The following is a 22,481-nucleotide window of genomic DNA, read 5'->3' on the forward strand; positions in this document are numbered from 1 at the left end:
GGGTGGGGGGGATAGGGGTGGGAAGAGGGCCTCTCTTCTAGTGCCTAGCCGGACTTCATTAACAAAGGTGTTGTGTTATGTGGGGTTCATACTAGGGTTGTCATGATCAAGTCCTGGAGCATTCCCTAGAGCCGGTTCCCCAGCTCCTTGGTTCTCTGCCGAGCATCTGCAGGCCATTGCTTACAGATGTAAACTCTTGAAAACCCTCTGGGGTCTGCCCTGCTTCTCTCAGGTCTGAGGACCCAAGCAGCCTATAGCCTAGACAAGTCCCAAGCATCAGTTTAGAATCAATCTCAATTCATAGTCATCCTCAGATGATGAGCAGACTTGAATTATGTAATCTGGAGATAGCCTTTCTTGTCTTGGGCACAGAACTCAGCTGTGTGCTCCAAGTTTCTGGGGATCACAGGGTAGTTCACTGGACTGATGTTGAGTCTGCTTAATCCTAGTACTTTTAGCTGCATCAAGGAGACTCCATCTTCAGAAGCTGGTAGTGTTGCAAGTGTTGAGATGACCTCTGCACTCACATGCAGAGCCTGGTTCTTTGAGACCATCTGGTCTGCGTTTCTTCATTGCATTTGTCCTCCTGGAATTTGAAACAATGTAAGCCAATAAATAACCTTTGAGTTCCCCACAAAGGAGCATGTCTGTTCTGTGTGAGTGCAGGCCTGTCCATGTGTACATACTAGATTTGTGTCTGACTGGGGAGGATATGGAAGTGTCTGCCTCACATCTGATAAGGCAAACAGAGCTGGTTAATGACTATTTCATGAAGGGTAGAGGTCTCTCTGTTCAAGGGCATGATTGCTTCCTCATGATGTTCTTAACTGCCAGAACTGTGCGATGCAAATTATGGGGTAATCAAAGAACACTGGGATTCAGTACTGGGGGAGAATTGGGAAAGCTTCATGGGATTGATGGCGTTGGAGGATCCGTGAAGCAGGGAGAAGGTTCTAGACAAGTAGAAGCAGTTAGTGAAGCCGCCTTCTGTCTTACTGTTCTATTGCTGTGAAGAGTCACCATGACCAAGGCAACTTATACAACATTTAACTAGGGGTTTGCTTATAGTTTCAGAGGGTTAGTGCGTGATATTCATGGAGGGGGTCAGGTAATCAGGTGTGATGCTAGAGCAGGAGAGAGAGAGAGAGAGCGAGAGACAGACAGACAGACAGACACTTCGAACAAGGCCACACCTCCTGATCCTTCCCAGAACAGTCCCATTAACAAGCTTTCAAATGTGTGAGCCTCTGGGGCCATTCATTCAAACTACCATATCTCCAGGGGAAAATGTGGTGAGAAGAGAAGAAGACAGACATAAAGAAGTCTCCTTTCAAGATTAGGGTTTATTATATAATTGTAATAATAAATAGGATGATGGTTTAGGTTTGGGTAGAGCCTTCAAAGTCCTTGGAAACGCAACCCCTCTCACAACTACAGACACCACCACCACCACCACCACCACCACCACCACCACCACCACGATCATTATTGGCAGCTAATGTGTATTGTAGGCTTACCAAATATGGTTTTAATATAAACAACACCTTACTTGGTCCTCAAACGACCTTCTCAAATAGGTAGTTCTTATGTCTCCTGTATAGCAGAGGACCTGGAATTTGCAGAGGTAACCTTTAGCTGGTATGTGGCAGGGATGGGGTTCAGATGAACTGGCTGCTTGTCACACAGATCTGAGTTCATCTTTGCTAATGTCACCTATTAGCTCTGGCCTGTCTTCCAGAGCCTCTGAGCTTGTATTTCCTCATATATGAATGGGAGATATAATCCCTGGAAGAGATGAGAACTGCTATGGGCTTGCATTTCTTAGATACATGTAGGGTCCCTGAGGACTGGAGGGGATGAGGGTGAGTCTCCTTCAGGAAGGACTCATTGGGCAGCTGCCTGCAGTGGTTAGTCAACACAGATCTTAGGATCCAATGCTGGATTCCTTCCAGAGCCTCCGAGGAATGGGCTCTAAGTTCCCTCTTCTTTTTGCATTGCTACAAGAACTGGATCCCTTTCTCTTTGTCTTCCAGAGGGTAAAACCAGGATATTGGTATTGTACTGAGATTTGGCGCAGGCTCTGGCGCCTGTCCTGCATTCCAGGGCCAGAAATGGGGATCTGCTGAAACTTGTTGTCCTGCTTCCTGTCTGTACGGACCGTAGCTAAGTTCTCTGGACCTCTCAGGAGAGACTGACAATGGTATTCTCAATAGTCTACAGTCAACACAGGGAATAAATGTAAGAGAGCAAAAGCAGCATTTATAAATGTTCCTAGGAAGAAATGGTAGCTAATGACCAAAAGTACTCGGTGCTTCTCACACCAAAGTCCGCTGTGTTCCAGAACTGTCTACATGGTGCTGTTCTTCTGCATGACAGTCTATGTATGTTTACGTTGCTTTATCTAAGAATTTCAAATCTACAAAAGGGTTTGTAGCAGTGATTCTTTTTTTTTTTTTTTTTTTTTGGTTTTTCGAGACAGGGTTTCTCAGTGTAGTTCCTGGAACTCACTTTGTAGACCAGGCTGGCCTCGAACTCAGAAATCTGCCTGCCTCTGCCTCCCAAGTGCTAGGATTAAAGGCGTGCGCCACCACAGCCCAGCTGTAGCAGTGATTCTTAAGCGTCCTAATACTGAGAACCTTTAATACAGTTCCTCATGTTGTGGTGGCCCCTAACCATAACATTATTTTCATTGTGATTTCTAAACTGTAATTTTTGCTACCGTTGTGAGTTGTAATGTTAATATCTATGTTTTCTGGTGGTTTCGTGTGACCCTTGTGAAAGGGTCATTTGACCCCCCAAAGGGGACATGACCCACAGGTTGAGAACCAGTGGTCTATGGAGAAGACCAAGATCTTGCCCTTGATTTTGACAAGTGTGTAAATGTGTCTGTTCTTTCCCTCCAGGTTTTACTTATAATTTTGTGTGTACAAGCACTTGTCTATAGGTGTGTATGTGCACTACATGCACGCCTGATGTCTGTGGGATCAGAAGAGGGTTTCGGATTCCCCAAAACTGGAGTTACAGATGGTTGTAAGCTATCCTGTGGGCCTGGGAACCAGACTCAGATCCTCTGCAAGAGCAGATGGTGCTCGGAACCACTGAGCCATCTCTCCAGCCCCTTGGTTTTGAGTCCTGGACCTAATCAAAATTGGCTTTTCTAGAATCAACCAACATTATTTATTTATTTTTTTGCATCTGATACAATTTTGGTTTTCAAATTTGGGGGCTATAAGAGGCACAAACTAAAGCAGAAGTTAGAATATTGTAAAAAAAAAAAACCAATTTCTTTGAAAATGTGAAGCTTTTATTAAAATCCAACTCTCTGTAAAATTTTTAACAAATGAGGTCAAGGGTTAGGTTGGTGCTATTTGAAGACATATTTGGAATTCTGGGAAAAGTGAAATTATTTTTCAGAGTTTATTTATGCATTTAAGAGTTTTTTGTTTTTGATTTTTGTTTTTTTGGAATTGGGGCTGGAGAGATGGCTTAGTAAGGTTAAGAGCACTGGTTGCTCTCCCAGAGGACCTGGCTTGGTTCCCAGCACCCACACAATGGCTCATAACCTCCAGTTCTAGGGGATCCAATGCTCCCTTCCCACTCTCGGGATAATGCGTCCACTATCTGTGGTGCACAGACAGACATACAGGCAAAACACCCACTCACATAAAATAGTAAAATAACTTTCAAAATGTACACTTATTTATTTAGTCTGCATATCTGCGGGCCAGGGGTGTTGATACATGTGTGGAATTTAGAGCTGGAGTTGATGCTTCCTTCTACCACAGGATTGAACTCGGGTCGTATTTTTGCTCTTCCTTCCCTGCTGAGACATCTCACTGGCCTTTTTTTTTTTTTTTTTTTTTTTAAATAGGTACGTTTGATTATTTAAAAATTATTAAAGACTGATGCTAAACCTCAAAAATTTAAAAAAAATTATTTATTTTGTGAGTATGCATAATATATCAATTTGTGTGTGTGTGTGTGTGCCACAGCGCACTGGTGGAGCTTAGAGAACAACTTATCAGGGTCTGTTCTCTTCTTCCATCCCGTGGGTTCAGGAGATCAAACCTAGATCATTGGACTTGGTGGCAAGTGCCTTGATCCATGGAGCCAGCCACTTCACCCACCCAATGGGTGTATCTGTTGTGTAACAATTTTCTCCAAGATTGAAACATTCTATCCTGTAAGTTACCTAGTGGACTTGGGTAGGAATTCTGGCTTTCTTAAGTCTCAATTTTTTAGTCTATAAAATGAGCCTCCAGACTGGGAGTGTGGTTTAGTGGAAGAACATTTTTGCCCAACTTCTGCAGGACTACAAACAAACAAAGTGAATCAGGAAAGAAAGAGTACACAAGAAACTTCTGCTTCCGTTGGCAAACGCTCCTGACTTCTGAGAGTCAGGGTAAGAGTGAGAGAGGAGTAATGTGTGTGATGCAGTGCCTACTGCATAGGACGAACTCAAAAGCGGTTTGCTGTCTGTCTGTCTTTTCCTGCTAATAATCATGACAGCATTTATTAGTGTTGTTCTTTAGCAAGGTACATCCTGTAACCTCTTAGCTTCATATCTGCAATGTTTGCCCCACAGCATGGGTATCAAAGTCCCTCATGAACCTTTAGGTCCTATCAGAAGGCCAGATGGAAAGATGGTCTAACCACATGTTTGCAGCTGGGGCTTTCCACAGACAGGGTGTGGCTGGTCCAAGCCTAATGCATGGCTAGTATGTGGCTGGACTGCCTTCCAAAAGCCCTGACAGACTGGGCTCGCGCCCACCAGTTTCCCATTCAGGCAGACCAGCATGGTGCAGATGGCCCAGAGTGGATCATCTGGCTATTGTCACTCACGGCTCATGTCCTCTGGTGCCACAGGTGGCAGAGGTCTGTTCTGTCTCTAGATTAGCATTGGTGCCTCTCACCTCCTCATCTGAGCTTCCTAGGAAGGGCAAAATGACTTGAGGACAATTACTTAAGCTAATTTAAAAACAACGAAAGCCACAAACTTGGAGTCATGGTCTGTCAGCCAGCAGCTGTTGTCGCACAGGCTGCTCTGGAGGGAAGCAATTAGGATTAGTTTGCTTGGCACAACCCCTAAATGTCCTCGATGGGGGCAGGAGCCAGGGAGTGGGCGGTGGGTTCACTTTTAGGGTGTGTCGCCTCCTTCCAAGCAGATGTGATGAAGGAATTTTCAGAGTGGGGAGGGATGGCTCCGCCCGGGAAGCCCTGTTGGGTGATTTCCTGTCTAAATGGCTCATTCATAAAATGCCTTCTCTTCCGTCTCCAGAGGCCACTGTCCACTGCCAGGATCTTCCTCATCCCTGGGGCGTGGCTTTGAAATCCGGAGGAGGAGCTCAGTCCATGCAAAGGGGCCAGGAGCCTCATCTGTTCTGCTCTGAGAGTCTGCATGATGGATAGCCTGGGTCTCTCAGAGTCTCACGGTCAGCTGTGAATCAGAACCTGCCAAGGGTGTTTGGCCAGCCCTGGGAGTGACACTCGCAGCTAACCAGCCTGGGCTCCTACGCACTGCCCGCACTGCCCGTGGCACCTGGGGATGGAAGAATGGATGCTGGGGGGTGGGGCTGGGGTTGGGGGGAGCAAGCATGGCTCAGCTCAGTGTGGCTGGACCTACTTGACCCCAGCTCTGCCACTTCTAGGAAGAGGTGACCCTGTGGCTGAAGGAGGTGGGCTTTTCTGAAGAGGTGACTTGCTCAGCGTTTGCTTACAAGAGCTTACAAAATACTTCTCCTCTTCCTGCTCTTCAAATTCAAGTTCCGCAACCTATTCCCACCCTCCTTTGAGTTAGGCCTTATGCAGCCCAGGCTAGCCTCAAACTATAGCCCTATCGTTTAGGATAACCTTGAACTCATGAACCTCCCATTCCCCTCCTGAATGCTAGGATTACAGGTATGTGCTTCCGTTCCCAGTTTGGCGGTGCCAGAGATCGGAGCCCAGGCTTCCTGCTTGCTAGGCGAGGAGCAGCAATGCTTGCCATGTAAGCACCTCACCCAGGGGTCCGATTCTTTCCATCTTTTTGTATGAAAAATATTGAGTTGGGGTGGCATGCCTCTGCTCTGTGGGTACCTGCTTGATAGGAGAGAGACATGGCCACCTTCTCTCTCCATGCACCGATGACCATACCGTGATAGCCTTTGAGCAGTGAAGTGATATGTAGCTGAAGACATTTCACTCCCTTGTCAGGACTGCTTAGGAAGCTGGTGACAGAAATGGCCCCGAATCCCAAGGACACACTGTCTCCCTCTGCTGTCAGATTAGATGCCCTCTACCACAGGCTCTGCCCAGATCTCCCTTCCTAAGACTCACGAGAACATCTCCACTTAGCTTTAGCTTTCAAGGGATGGCATGGAAGAGACCTGCCACCATACGAGTTCGTGCAGGGGTCCCCAGCTGCAATGTGTTCAAAAGGCAGTGCCGGTTGAAGCCAGGGACGGTCCTCACCGTTCCTGCCTGCCTCCAGGCTGGGCCTGAAGTGCTGCCGGCGCTGGAATTATTTTTACAGTTGCCTTTAAGCCCCATGAACATGAATCCAGGGGATTGGCGATCAGAAGAGGACAGCTGCGGCTGCCCAGCTCAGTGCAGGCTGAGAGCCTATCACAGCCGGGTTTTTTTAAACTTCTTATTTTGAAATAACTTTAGATCACAGAAAACTTGCAAAACAAAACCAAAACCAAAACCAAAAAACACTACATAAAGTTCCTATATACTTTCCACTTTAGTGTCTCAAACATCCAAATCTTACATAAGCTTGATACATTTATGGAAACCAAGAATGGAATGTTGATACTAGTAACAATCACACAGAAGATCTCTCTCTGTCTCTCTGTCTCTCTCTGTCTCTGTCTCTGTCTCTGTCTCTGTCTCTCTCTCTCTCTCTCTCTGTGTGTGTGTGTGTGTATGTGTGTGTGAGAGAGAGAGAGAGAGAGAGAGAGGGAGGGAGGGAGAGGAGAGGAGAGAAGCGTACAGGAGGGCTAGAGCACAGTGGGTAATTTGCAATACTCAGTTCTCTGCACCTTGTGGACTCTGGGAATTGAATGCTGATGGTCAGGCTTGGTGGCCTGTGGCACTAACCACTGAGCCACCTCACCAGCCCAGGTCTTTTTTTCTATTTCAGGATGTAATTCAGAATCCTATCTGATTTGGGGTTGTTACATCTCCACTGTGTAACAACTTCTCAATCCTCCTTTCTCTTTGTGACCTTGGCACTTTTCAAGAGACTGACTTGTCATTTTATAACTAGGGATCAGCCAACTTTTTCTGTCAAGGGCCAGATAAGTGACTCAGGCTTCAGCGGCCATGTGGTCTCTGTTGCAGCCATTCGCCTTCACTGCAGCACAGAAACAGCCTCAGATAAGATTTGGGTGAATGACAGGGCTGTGTCCCAGGATGACATTGCTTATGAAACGGGCCAAGGCTCAGGTTTAGTCTTTAGGCTGTGACTTTCCAGCCTCCATTAACAATGTTTCCTGGGTTTGAGTTTGTCTAGTGTGTGTTTGTTAATATGAAATGTGTCCCTCTTGAACATTTGTGCTCTGCATGTGATTAAGGAAGTGTCAGCTGCGAAGTTCAAAGTTGCTATTTTTTCCTTTATAATTAAAAATAATTTCCAGGGTGATGTATAGGATTATGCAAATGAGCTGTGTCTTTCAAACTTTCACCTGTTAACTTTAGCAGTCCTTTGTGGAGTCAGGTGCCACTGCTGTGATGGATTGCTGGGGCGCTCATTCCTCTCTCGGTCACTAGTTGAGATCTTCTGTTGAGAAGGAAACACCCTCCCTCTCTCCCTTATTTCTCTGACCCTGACTTGTATCAGTGTGACTTGTATCAGTGTGACGACTTGTTTTTTCTGAATGGTAGAGTACTTGCCCAGCAGATGCAAGATTCTGGATTCCATTCTAGCACAGGAAATACGTAACTATTAATGGCAAAAGGCAGTCTTTTTTAGCTCAAAGCACTGGATGGATGTGTGATCTGACCCATTGTGCCTCATACACTGTTTATGTCAGGGTAGGTGAAGACGGCCTTGAGTTTCATTAATGTTGTTGCAGAGAGCGTTTTAGAGGGTATCTGTAAATTCTGTACGGCTTGAATCTGTCCTTCAGACAATGAGCCCATTCTCCTTTGCTTCCTGCTCTTCAGGAATATTCAAGTTAATCTGCTTCTTTAAGCAGGTCCTTCCTTCAGCACCTCTCACTGCCCTTGTATGTTCCACTTGTTTAAATGATTTGTCTCAGTTGGAAGGTCAGTCAGGACTTGGAGCACCTTCCCCTGTTGTGGAAAACAAACTGAGTATGACAAGCTAGTTTTCTAAAAGAGAAGAAACTCCAAATGCTCCAAAAACTTAAAACACTTATTATGTGGCACATGCCTTTAATCCCAGCACTGGGGAGACAGAGGCAGGAGAATCTCTGTGAGTCTGAGGCCAGCCTGGTGTACATAGCAAGCTTCAGGACAGCCAGGGCTGTGTAGAGAGACTTTAACTAACTAATTAATTAATTAGTACATAAATAAGTAAATAAATAACTATAGGGATTGAAAAGGCAGTTCTGTGAACAGCCAGAGAGCACAGATATTCTGTTTTGCAAGCTTTTTATATAATTTTAGAAAAATAGTTTTACATAAGTTTGTGGTCAAGCAAGCAAGAAAAGTAAAGACACACCCTATATCAGATGACAGGATTCTATTTTTCACTTTGAAAGATTTGAATTAATCATCACTTTGACGAGTGTGTGAGTAAATCTATTTGGCTTTCAGAGAGACCTTTGCAAACAGTGGCGCCACAGTATCATTAAGGAAAAGATAAGAAAAGAACTTGTTATCCCATGCACCGTCAGGATGCATGCTCATCTATGTATGAAGATGGCAAACTCCAAACAGACATAACCAACACAGAGAATTAGGAGAGCTTCACTTTGTCCTCACACATGACTCAAACTCTTGTAAAGAGCTGTTTAATATATACTCTCTTTAGTCACTGAATATGGGAGTGTGCAAAGCATTGTGGGCACACAGACGGGTTCTCGCTAGGAATGAGAAACCACATTTGGATTGCTAGAATGGCCTCTCCGCAGAGCTCACTCATCTTGTTCATTAGAGTTGGGCGAGAAGGATGAGCGATCAGTTAATACTTAAAAAGTTGCGACAGAGAAGCCAGTCTGTCACAAGGCACTTATTTCACTAGCAGTTAGCATACACTAGAGTCATGTGCTTGCATCAGGTGTAGTTCTCTTGTGCCTTGAGAACAATCCCCTGTGCTTCAATATGTGGGTAAGACAAACAAGGAGCTGTTGGCACAAAATCTAACTGATGCTAGGGGTGTATGTTGGTTGATAGAATACTCACCCCAGTGCATAAAGTTCCAGGTTCTAGGCACACTAAGAACTAAACGCGGGAGATATATTCCCATGGTCCCAGCACTTGGGAGGTATAAGCAAACACTTATGCTTGTCCTTAGGCCGTAATAAGTTTGAGACTATCCTGGGATACAGGAGACTGCGTCTCTAAACAACAACCAACAACAACAAAATCCCTGGATGGTTATAGTGGCCTTTACATTTTCTTTCTTCTTTTTTCTTCAATCATTTTCTTAGGTGTGGGGGCAATGGTGGGACTCAAACCTAAGGCATCTTCATACTCGGCCGACGTTCTGCCTTTGCGCTATGTGCCAGGATATAAACCTCTTGAGAACTGACTATTTTATTCCAAACAGCCTTATGTTAGGGTGGGCAGCCTACCTGAAGGACAGTGGAGTTGGCTCACTGGTAGGCTGCATGACAATGTCCACTTCTGAAATAAGACAGCTGGAGCAGCTGTTGGTTTGGGAACCTTGCTGTGTGGGCCTTTATCGCCCTTTCTGATGGTTTTGATCACTTTGGATGTGAGCATTTTCATATGCGACCTCACGGGTTCATTGTCACCTCGTCCTTGGTGAGCACACAGAAATGCAGCTATTCCGAAAGGCTATCTGGTTGTGCGTTCACTCCATGAAGTGCTTGGTGTGTTTCCCTGAGCTGCTGGAGGCCACAGAGATAGGGTTGAAAGCTGTCCTGTGCTCTTCTGAGTGGTGGGTGATCTATTTTTAACTGGTGACAAATCTGTGTTCTGTCAAGTCAAGTCAACCAGGACTTTCTGGTTTTCTGTCCTTTTGTTGACAGCTGTGTAGTTTAGAGCGACCACGAGGTGGCTGGAAGATAGCGCTGGCATTTAAACACCTAGACAGGAGGGATACAATGGAATGTTTTTTGTTTTTTTTTTTTTTGTCTTGTCATTTTGGTTTGTAAGTCATTAGTAGTCCCCTACAAGAGGGGGAGAAGCTAGAAGAAACCCTTGAGAGGATCAGGACGGCCAACTTTAGACTTGGAAGGCTGCGGGTGCAGGGGTCTCTGCTCATGAGGGCTCTTAGTGCTTAGAAAGAAAAATGGGAAATCATAGATAGGTATGACACAGCCTTGGGTCATGGGAGGTGGGATAAAGCTAACATGATCAATTTAGGGTCAAGGGCAAGATTTTTGAATGCTGCATTAAGAATAAGCTAAACCTCACCCTCTTGAGTGTTGCATTTCCGTGATGCTTTAGAAAGTCTTTGTTTTACAAACGCAATGGTTCAGCCGTGTGCAGGAAGAACTTCTGAGCGACCATTGAGGGTCCCACTGGCACTACCTTCACACCTTGTGCAAATCCCCACTGGTACCTTGTAACCGCAGACCTAAATGCTCTGCACAGGCCCGGCACCTTGACGCCACACCGTCCTCAGCCCAAATGATGCACTTGTTTGTTCACTGCCTGAGCTGAGGATTGAACCCAGGGCCTCACACATGTCAGACAGGAACTCTAGCACGGAGCTATACCTATTGATTGGTTGACAGACTTGGGATTGAGTTTTTGCTTGCTAATGTTAGGCATGCTGTCTCCATTGCCAAACTTATTGATTAACTGCTTGATTGCAGTTTGGAGGACTGAACCCAGAGCTTTTCTGTGTTGGTCACAGAGCTTCCTCCCCGCCCCTTTGCTTACGTGTTTACTAGTTTGGGGGCTTACAGAGCTTCCTCCCCAGCCCCTTGCTTAGGTGTTTACTAGTTTGGGGGCTTACAGAGCTTCCTCCCCGCCCCTTTGCTTACGTGTTTGGGGGCTTCAACTAGCATTCTTTTCTCTTCTGCAGAATGGGGCAGGTCTATTACCTGCCTCACAGGCCTATGGGGAAGGTCCACTGTACAATGTATTGGTAAAGTCTGTGATAGAAATTAGGGTTGTCATGCCCACATCTCACTTTCTTCTGTTCATTTTTATAGTAACCAGTGACATTTCTTCTCACTTCTCTGTTTAAGGTTATGATTCACACACACACACACACACACACACACACACACACATCTTAGTACACTATGTTCAGGGTTCATACTCTGAGGCTCAGTTAAGAACCTCTGATTTTTATATTATTTTTTAGTTAGCATACACATAGATGGATTTTATTATATTTACATGCACGTATGACATTATAGTTTGTCTTATTTGCCTTCCCTTGTACTTCCTCCCCAATCTTGTTGACTCTTTCCAAATAGCACCCCTCCCTCTATACAGGTCCTGTATATCCCCTCCCCCTCTCCATTTTCATGGTCCATGTATCCCCTCCCCCTCTCCTGCTTCCCTTTCCTGTTAGGCCCCTTTGTCCTCTCACAGGTCCACTACTCTGAATCTGGCTTCTTTCGTTTAACACAATGTGACCCTCTCGCTCTTATGCACTTTTCCTTCATGGAGAATGCGACCTTATCTGATAGGCTTAGGTTTTTGCACTTGGAATTTCCTGCTTGCACCCAGCTGTATACTCTTTGTTGTTATTGTTTAATCTTTCCTGATTATTTATTTATTTATCTTTTAAATTTATTTATTTTATATACGTGAGTACACTGTCGCTGTCTTCAGATGCACCATAAGAAGGCATCAGATGCCATGACAGATGGTTGTGAGCTACCATGTGGTTGCTGGGAATTGAACTCAGGACCTGTGGAAGAACAGTCAGTGCTTTTAACCGCTGAGCCACCTCTCCTGCCCTGATCATTTATTCTTTTAAAAAAATCAAATCATGTTCATTAGTAAAAGTAAAAGTATGTGTTTCTAGTACCACAGTATCAAAGGAAATGGAGAAGCCAAGCTGAGTGGTACTGACGGGGTGGGGATGGGGCCAGGGGATGGGATTGGGGACAGGGAGCAGGGGGGCATTAAAAATGTACAATCAATTAAAAATGTACAGTCCAAACCCTGTCTCCTTTCTATATTTAAGATGTCAGAGTTCCCCCAGAGAGTTGATTTTATTTTCTTTTTAAAGCGGTGAGCCCATTCGATGTGCCTCAAATCATCCGTGAGGTATTTATAGCAGATTGATTAAGTCGGGTGATGCGACAGAACACTCTAATCATATTTATGGCCAATGGTGGTTTTACACAGTATTAGAGAGAAGTGCAGTTCCACCAGATTAAATGGAGACATCTGATCCAGACCTCAGTTGAGTAATTTCATGGGAAAAATAAATCTAAATGAGCAAAAAATGTTTTGTATTAGCTCCAGTGAGATGGTGTTACAAGGTTTGCCAGTGATTAGGAACACATTGTAGAATGAGCATCAGAAACAGAAGTTTCAGATTTTTGAGTAACAGACCCAAGGCTGAGCTGAGAGCCTCCACTCTTCTCCAGTAATGCACTGAGATTTTAGGCAGGTCACTCTTATCACTGGGCACTGTGAAATTATGGGCAAGTGACAATATGGCGGATTATAGGAGAGGTGTCTTCCCTGTTAAGATGCATGCCTTTAATAATAGGATTGCTTGAAAAAAACAAAACAAAACAAAAAAATAGGATTGCTACCAGAAAGGTGTGGGATCAAGGTTTAGGACCCCCCAGAAAAAGGTGCAGAAATGGATGCTCACCTAACTCTTGGGTTAAAAACAACACCACTCACAGAAATACAAATCGTTTCAGTACCCAGAACTGATCGTGTTTGAGGAATTAAAACATGAATGACCTGGTTTGATTATTGTGTGTCACATATGTAGATTAAGCTGTGGTGCTTCACCCCATAAGTAGCACAAACGGATTATGTGTCAATTAAAATTTTTAAGAAGAAAGAAAACTAAGTTCCCAGAAGCCCCTGTGTGTTCTCTCCGTGTCCCAAGCACAAGACTAAATGCAGCAGGAGAGGGGGCAAATCTTTGAAGTGATAACATTTGGGAATTTAACGGATTAAAAATCTGAAGCTTATTTTCTTTGGGATCCCTTTAATTCTGGCCGCCGTGCCTTATCTGTAATGCTCAAATCCAGAGAGCACCGAGTGAGGGCCGTCTTTGTGTTCACTTTTGAAGGGGATAATTTGGCAGTAAAGTTTGAGTGGAAAGGAAAGGCTGTTTGAAGACTGACCTGGTGGGACTGAGTCTCTGTGAGGTTTCCTGAAGGCGTGCTAACATTGGTGCAGCCCTAGACCTCCTGGTGCTTACGCTGGTGCAGCCCTGGACCTCCTGGAGAGATGCCTGTGCTCTGAAAGAAGAAAGATGCTGGCTTTCAAAATTTCCACTGAGAAATGAGCAGTTCCTCTGATAGCTCTTCCTATACGTGACTTGTGATTTGCTTTTTTTTTTTTTTTTTGAGACAGTCTCCGAGCTGGCTTGAATTCGTGATGATCATCTGCCTCCTGAATCTTGGATTACTCCAAACGCACTTTCTTTGCTTGCTTTCATTACGACTAGAACTGCTTAAATATGGAGTACCCCCCTCCCCCACCCGCCCTCGGGCTCTCGTTTGACAATTTGGTTCTCATCTACTGATGCTATTTTGAGAAATTGTGGACTCTTTGGGAGGCAGGACCTGACTAGAACTAGATTGTTAAAGGACAGGCCTTGAGGTTTAAGCCAGGACCCCCTACCCCGTGACCTCACTTCTTGTCCTGTCTCTGCTTCCTGTTCTACTGAGACGTGAGGAGTCTCAGCTGCATACTCTGTGGCCATACAGCCTGCTTGCCACCATGCCTTCCAGACCACAATGGACTGTGTCCCTTTAAACCATGAGCCCACGGAAACCCTTCCTCCCTGAAATTGCTCCTCAGGTGTTCTGTCACAGCACCAAGGAAAGCAACTCTGCGAAGTTCAGTGGCCATCAACATGGGAATGAAGTGACAACACTGTGGCAGCAGCCACCATGGTGGGTGTGAAGTAACGACAACTGTGGCTTTGTTCTGCATTTCTCTTACAACTAATGACAGTGAGCACCTTTTAACATGTTTAATTAAATGCCTCTCATGTATCTTTGGAGAGACGTCTATCATGACCTTTGCCTACTTTTGAATTTGATTGTTTTTAAATTGCTGAGTTGTAGGATTTCTTTTGTCTATTCTGGATTTTTATATGTATTTCCTCCCAGTCTAGGGATTATCTTTTCACCGTCTTGATGATGGTCTTTGCTGCAGACTTGTTTTTATCTTGATGCTGTTCTATTTACCGGTGTCTTCCTTTGCCTTGTACCCTGGTGCCATATGTCAGGGACCTGGGCCAGATCCTCCATTCCTTCTCAAAAGGCTCAGTTTTGTGGTTTAGGCCTTTGATGTTTATTTTTATTTTTTATTATTTATTTATTTATTTTGAGACAGGGTTTCTCTGTATAGCCCTGGCTACCCTGGAACTCACTCTGTAGACCAGGCTGGCCTCGAACTAAGAAATCCGCCTGCCTCTGCCTCCCAAGTGCTGGGATTAAAGGCGTGCGCCACTATGCCCAGCTGTTGTTTATTTCTATTTATGTTTGTGTCTGTGTGAGGCAATGTCATGTTTGCAGGTACCCAGGATGTTAGAGAGGGTGTGGGATGCCCTGGAGCTGGACTTACAGTCAGTTACAAGCTGCCAGATGTGTGTACTGAGAACTGAACTCAGGTTCTCTGGAAGAGCAGCTAGTAGGCTTCAGTGCTGAGCCATCTCTCCGGGCCCACGTGTATGTGTTTCTGTATAGTGTATCAAGTAATGGTCCATTTGTTTGCATGTGGGTATCCAAATTTTCTTTTTCCTCTTCGTTCTGTGTTTGGGTGTTTTGCCTACACATATATACATGTGCCATGTGTGTACCAGGAATATGTGGAGGTCAGAGAAGGTGTTGGATCCCCTGAAACTGAAGTTACAGATAGTTGTAATCCATCATGTGGGTGCTGGGAATGGAAGCTGGGTCCTCTGAAAGAGCAGCCAGTGCTTTTAGCTGCTGAGCCATCTCTCTGGCCCTATAGAGTTTCCAGTATGATTCACCAACAAGACTTTCCCATCGAATGGTCTTTTTGAGACACTTGTTGAAAATTAACCCTGTGTGCATGTGTTTCCTTTTATGGGCTGTCTGTTCTAGTCTATTGGTCTTTCTTTATGCCAGTATACCACCTCTGGTTACTATAGCTTGTAGATAATGTCAAAATCAGGCAGTGTGGGCTTTCCAGCCTTGTCCTTATTTTTGGAGATTATTTTTGCTATTTATCTCTTGAGAGCCTGTGTGAATTTGGGCATTTCCTCCCCCCCCCCCCATTTTTGAAAGAATTCCATTTTGATAAGATTACATTGAATAAAAAAATTTTATGTTTTGGTTTCACAACATGACTATTTGCTTATTAGCTATAAAAGTAAGAGAGGCAGACAGACAGACCAACAGACACCCAAAGAAATACATTTAAATCTCCTTACATGTAACATCATATCATCTGTGAAAAAAATGTTACTTCTTAAATTTCAATTTAAATGGCTTTTCTTTTCTTGTCTAATTCCTTTGGTTAAAATCTCTAACCATATGCTGTAGAGATGGTATCCTTATCTTGCTCCTGATGCTGGGGAAAAGTGTTTCAACCTTGGTTGTCTTTAAATCTTTTAAGTCTTTGACATAAGGTATGCTTCAGCATCGGGCTTCTCACAGACATTTATTATGTTGAGAAGGTTCATTCTATCCCATTGTATTGAGTTTTAATTTTTAATCATGAACAGGGGTTGGATTGTTGCCACATACTTTTTTCATGCATCGAGCGAATGACTGGGTTTCTCTCCTTGTGTTGCTAATGTGTTGTTAATGGCTCCATTTATTGATTTCTAAAATCTTGGCCCACCCTTGCATTTTGGGACTTAGTTTCACTTGTCATGTCCCCGGGTTCTTTTCTTATTGCTGTAACGGAATTCCTGAAAAGAAGCAACTCAGGGAAGGGAAGAAGGGGTTGCTTTGACATGGTGTGAAGTGACACAGTCTGTCACAGTCAGGATGACCTGGTGTCAGAAAGCAGAGGCCATCTGGTCACACAGTACCCAGTCTGGGAAGGGATGCTGCACAGTTAGGTCTTCCAACTTCAGTTCCTGTAACCCAGTAAGCCTGCAGACACGTGCAGAGATTTGTTCTCAAGGTGACTCTATATCCTGCTAAGCTGACAATTGATATGAACCAGGACGGACATGGAGCGTATTTCTCTACTACATTGTCAAGTTCTGTCTACAAGCCTTCCGTTGATGGTCTTCACATCATTCGCACAAAGACTGCTTGCCATGTAGTTTCTTTCCTCCCAGTGTTTTTTCTGATCTTAATATTAGGATTGTTGTCCTCCTGGGATAAGAAGGGTTTCTTTCTTCACCCTTTTCTTGTTTGCACTTCAGGAAGAGTTTGTGTTCTTTAAAGCTCAGTAGAACACACCAGCGGGCCCCTATAGCTGAACAGTTCCTTTCATTGGGAGGAAGTTGATTCAGTTGCTTTCATTGGGAGGAAGTTGACTCGGTTGCTTTATTTGTCATAGTGCTTCCCTAGTTTATGCCTCCCCATGGCACCGAGCATTTCTAGGCACTTGCCCATCTCCAGCATGAGCATGAACATGACCTTTGACATTATTTACCTGTTGAGTGCTGGTGATGGGACTTAGGGCCTTGAACATGCTAGGCAACTGCTCTTCCACTGAGCATGACCCAAGCACGACCATTTTAAAACTGCAGGATTGGTAGGTTAGCTACTCTTATTTGTTTTACTGAATTACTTTCTTGTGTAAGAATGATACTTATTTTGAATGGAATATTATCTCAAGGAATACATCAAGGAATATGAAGATTTTGCTTACATATATTAACATTAATATATTCTATTCTTGTCATATTAAATGGGAAAGTACATATAAATTTATCAAACTACATATATTATTATTAATATATATTCTACCCTTGCCATATTAAAATGGGAGAGTACATATGAATTTATTAGACTACATATGAACTATTTTAACATGCCAATGACATAGTTTAAATTACAGGGTCCCCGTGAAGTTGTTGGTAAACCATTGTTGTCGATGAATAGCTAGCCTTACTTTTGGTAAACTGGCTTGGTTTTCATGTGGTCTTTAACCTACTTAAGTCTGTCTGACAGAATGAACCAGTGATATATTTAGCTCAAGTTTAAATTTCTCAAGTTTCTCATCAGTCACTGGGTCAGAGAGTTAGGAGGGACAGAGTCACCTGTGTGGGAGGAGATTCATGGGTTCCCTTCCTGCTGGTCCTCAGGCAGGTGTTTTATGGTAGAGAGTCATTCATCTAGCCAGTATTTATGGAGTATCCCTGTCATGAGACAAGCTCTTCAGTAATCATAGGGATTCCCATGATCTAGAATAATCTCACACAAAGCAGGCAACATCTTGCACTTTGGGAGAACCAAGGACCGAGACCACACCTAAGCAGGAACCTTAATCCTCCAAGAACATAGTCCTGATATCCCATTTGAGGTTGGAGCATGTTCCTCCTGCTCCCACTGCTGAGGCGAATCCATCCTTGGGTACAGCTGCTTGGCTGGGTTAGCATGGCCCTTATGTTGGGAGCTTAAATAGCCTTCTTTCGGGGGCTGTAGTGAAGCTGTAGGTAACTATTTGTTGGGGCCTTGGGACTTTTCTAAAACTGTATATGAAAACTGACCACTCTCTCTAGAGAAGAATAAAAGACAAAGAGGGAATCCATTTATCTTACCACGGCAGGAGGCTGGACTCCAGTTCATTCAGGGAAAGAATTGTGCAGAAGAGGTGAGGGAAGAGGTTTAAATTCTTAGTAGCTCTACTAAAGTGATCAGCTGGTGAGAGACTGGGTTAAAATAGTAATTTTTGAACCATGGGCTTATTGATATCCTTGCACTGACTTTTACCAGAAGGAAGCATTTCAGTGTGGGAAAACATGCCTTATTAAGTCACACAAAAAGCTGATGGGGTTAACCCAAGTTATAACGATTTTGAAGCACACTGTTACCCATGTTGGGAAGGAATAGCACCATGAGCCATTGGCCTCTCACAGTAAGGCAGATGTGTGCCAAGAAAGGTCAGCAAATATCCACGTGGTGGGGACAACAAGCTTTTGCTCTTGGCACTTGGGAGGCAGAAGAACTGTGGATCTCTGTGAGTTTGAGGCCAGACTGGTTTACAGAACAAGATCCAGTATAGCCAGGGGTTACACTGAACCTTGACCCCCCCTTTCCTCCCCCTACCCCACAAAAAAAGTCCAGACATCTGTGGTCCAGACCTTGTACCTCCACCTCCTGGGTTGCATTCTAATGGAAAGATCACAGATGTGGTCTTTCAGGTGTTGTTATTTCAAGGGCTTTAAAACTTCTCCACACATGATTGAATTTCATTAGGACATCCTTAGACAGCAAGAAAGGTGGCATCCTGGGTACTGAAGTTCTTAGGTTTTCTGACTCCTGCTGAGTGGTGTCCCACAGTTGCCTGCAGTTTGACTCACGTGCTTTATTGCTCTGCAGACTGGAAGCCCAAGGTTGGAAACTTAGCAAGAAATAAATAATTAAATCTCAGCCTCCACAGGTGCGGAGGCATAAATAATCCAAGTGCACACTGCCCGGCATTCCATATCATGGGCCATTTAGATTTAATGTCCAGGCATTCGCTCGTAACTGAATACGTCAGAGTGCTCCTCCTGCCAGGGACAGCGAGGGCTGCTATTTCAGAGCAGCGTGCTAGCCTGTCTGCTGGAAGGCTGCCTCCAACTTCTGACGCTGCTAGAGAGAGAGAGACCCTTTGACTGGCTTATTCTCTGAGAAAGTTCATCAGCCTCCCCCCTCCCCCCCCCCAGCACAGAGGTTGAAACCCATAATGGAGACCTCTTGTGGTTGAATGAAGTAGGGGAATCTATTAAAGGAAGAACCCAGCAAATGACCCATTTAACCAGAGCCGTATGGAGAAGTGGACAAGTCACTGATGGACAGGGATTTCAAAATCTTTACTCTCAGAGTCATGTGTTTGAACCTGAGACCATGTGACTGTTGGGGAGTGACCGAAAGTGGGTGTCGTTTTCTGCTTCAACAGCAAATCCCGTGAAGGGCACTCAGAAGTAGCAATTCCTTTTCTGGTAAGCAAAGGTGAGAGTACAACTGTTGGCTGTAAGTCTGTCTGCATCATTCGTGTGGCTGTGCACAGGACACGATCTAGTGAGTTTGTCAAGTGTGCCAAGGCTAGCGCACCGTGATGCTCTGTGCTTCCAGAGCATGCCTGGCCAGTGCCATTGACAGCGGATCCTGGGAACAGCAGCAGTTATGGCATGGGGTAGGTAGTTGGAATGCAAACTCGTGGGCTCTTCTCCCTGACATACTTACCCAATCTGTAAGGTGGGCCCAAGCATGTTTTAACAAGCCTTTTGGGGATTCTGGTGCCTGTTGAAGCTTGGGCACCATTGACTTGGAGTATTTTGGGCCAGAGAAGTAATTTAGGAATCACGCACACGCGTGCACACCTACTCATCGTCTGTGGGAAGTCCTGCAGCTGGTTGCAGGAGAATCAGTCACACTTAAAATTCTTAGTTGATAAGTACTCCCTACAGGTGGGCCCTTTCAACCAAACTTAAGCTCCTCCTTCGGCCCCTCCCAGTCTCGGGTTTCTAAATTCTTTGCTTAGTCACCTCTAGGGAAATAGGTGTGGTAAAAGGTGAGAGGCAATCATTCAGCACACACCTGACTGGCCTTGTGTAGGTCTGGGCTGTGTCCACCCTGTCCCCAAGGTCAGAACTCTGAGGGAGGCATACAGGGAGGGTCACCCTGTGAGTGGCTGAGAGAGAAAGTGGCACTCACAATGCTAAATCTGGGAGGATCTAGATGGGCCCAGGGCACACATGGTGGTGGTTGGAAAAGGCTCCATGGAGAAAGCAGAAAGCGCTCAGAGCAGTGGGGGGGGGGGGGGAAGCAGGATGCGACAGAAGAGAACCAAGGGCTTTATTAAAGTGCTTTCTTCAGTCACAGAGGTGGGGCTCTCTAGTTTACTTTAAACATTATTTTATGTGTATAGATGTTTTGCTTGCATGTATGCCTGTGCATCTCCTGATGCCCAGGAAGGTCAGAGGAGAGCACGGGGTCCTCCGGACATGGAGTTAGAGATGGCTGTGAGCTGCCATTGGGTGTGGTGAATGGAAGAGTAGCCAGTGCCCTTGACTGCTGAGCCATCTCTTGTTTATTTTTTTTCATTGAGTCACACTCATACTGCATACAGTATGAGTGTGCATACAGTACACACCTCTTACACATCCATCTTGAGGAATGTTTACGTACGTCTTCACCCCTGCAAACGCTGCTAGGCTCAAATGCAAGACCTTCCTGTCTGCAGCCATCTGGTTCCACTCACCTCCTTAACCATAAATTAATTTTGCTGGAGTCTTTCTAGTCTATAGGCTCTTTTTTTTCCTGGCCCCACTTGCTCTGGCCATATTTATTTCATATATATGGGTGCACTGTCACTGTCTTCAGACACAGCAGAAGACGGCATCGGATGCCCATTACAGATGGTTGTGAGCCACCATGTGGTTGCTGGGAATTGAACCCAGGATCTCTAGAAGAGCAGTCAGTGCTCTTAACCGCAGAGCCATCTCTCCAGCCCCACCTATAGGCTTTTTGAACCCAAATTTTCTTATCCTCAGAGCCAAAACTTGCCGGCAGATGGAGTATGACTTTCATTTTTGTGGTTCCTTGGCCCACAAAGTATATTTTTAAAAAAGAACATAGCCAACATTTAAAAATTGGGAATTTCACATAACATTCAGATTGTCTAGTATGGGGCTGGGAATGCGGCTGGATTGACAGAATGTGTACCTAGCATGTGCTGGGCCCTAGATTGATTCCCAGCATTGCAGAAACCTTACGTGGTTGTACACATCAGTAATCACAGCCTTTGGAAGGTAGAAGCAGGAGGACCAGGAGTTCAAGGTCACATTGGCTACTTACAGAGTTTGGTGCCAGCCTGAGCTACATGAGGCCAGACCCCCACCCCCCCTGCAGTGCAGGCGCCTGCAGGCTGTTCACAGACAGGAGAGCTGGGGCATTGCTCGTGAAGCTGCTGTGTGTACACAGCCAAAGTGTGGTATAGTCCTCCTCTGTCAGTCACTTCTGACCCCTCGGAGCCACCACACTGCCCATGGCCTGGCCCCTGAGCTGACCTGGGTTCTTACAACCACCACAGATCCTTTCCTCAAGCCTTGCCTCATATCCCATCTCCTAAGAGGATTCTGAGCACCAGCCCCTGCCTCTCTCGCTAATGACACCTTTTACTTCCTAGTGGCACATCCACACCGCCAGTCCATCCGAAGCCACACATTCACTTACATGGCCCGACAAAAATTTCATTTTTAATTTCAATTTTTGTATTTTCAAAATGTGTATCGGGTGTTTCTGCATGTGTGTCCATACCTGGTGTCCACTGAGCCCAGAAGAGAACTTCAGATCCCCAGGAACTGGAGTTTCAGACTGTTATGAAGGGTGATGGGAATTTAACCTGGGTCCTCTCAAAGAGTAGTCAGTGCTCTTAACCACTGAGCCATATCTCCAGCCCCAAAGGCCTATTTAAAAAACAAGACAACAACAACAACAAAAAATCTAGAGAGTGCATGGCCTCTGGGAAGCTCTTGCTTTATATTTCTTAAATTCATTTCACGATGCTCCACACAGCTCTGAGCAGGCAGCAGGCCCCAGTCGTCACAGGCCACGGACCAGGAGTGAGGAGGGGCTCCACAGACTTCATGGGAGGCCAGTGGAGGGTACTGAGAGTCAGCGGGGTCCCAGCCTCTCCCTGAGGTGCCCCCCACAGGGGAACGATGGGAATCCCGTGTCCCTGAGGACCCAGTATCCCTACAAGAGAGCTGATACCCTGCGAGGAAGGCACTGACACACGCTTGTCCGGCCACAGGCATCCCAGACAGTGTCACGTAAGGTGTCACCAGAGTTCTCCTCTTTCAGCCTGACAGAGCACCCCTGTCGGGGATGGCAGGGGAAGGGTCACCGAAGGCAGCTTGGAGCTGGGAAAGGAAGGTGTCATTTTGATGGCCCTTCCCCTCAGCCTTCTGCCATGCTCCATTGAGAGCCTTGGGCACCTAGCTCTGTCCCACTTTTAGCTTCTGACGCAGTGACACTGATTGCTAAAACCAACTCGGTTACAAATAACACCACCATGCCTTGTAACTCGGTCTCCTCCAA

General features: G+C 45.3%; 1 protein-coding gene across 2 annotated transcripts in view; it reads left to right on the plus strand.

Annotated features, from left to right (window-relative positions):
* Rbm20 (RNA binding motif protein 20) overlaps positions 1-22,481 on the plus strand; it is a 190,819-nt gene that overhangs the window by 31,170 nt on the left and 137,168 nt on the right. The window contains exon 1 of one of the 2 annotated variants that reach the window (XM_029537302.1): positions 17,149-19,572. The exons of the other annotated variant lie outside the window; for it this stretch is intronic. Coding sequence (XP_029393162.1) covers positions 19,568-19,572 — 5 coding nt within the window. The 5' untranslated portion in view covers positions 17,149-19,567. Of the gene's footprint in view, positions 1-17,148; positions 19,573-22,481 lie in introns of those variants that run through there. 2 annotated transcript variants of the gene reach the window in all.

This window comes from Mus pahari, chromosome 1 (assembly GCF_900095145.1).
Source record: "Mus pahari chromosome 1, PAHARI_EIJ_v1.1, whole genome shotgun sequence".
Lineage (NCBI taxonomy): Eukaryota > Metazoa > Chordata > Mammalia > Rodentia > Muridae > Mus > Mus pahari.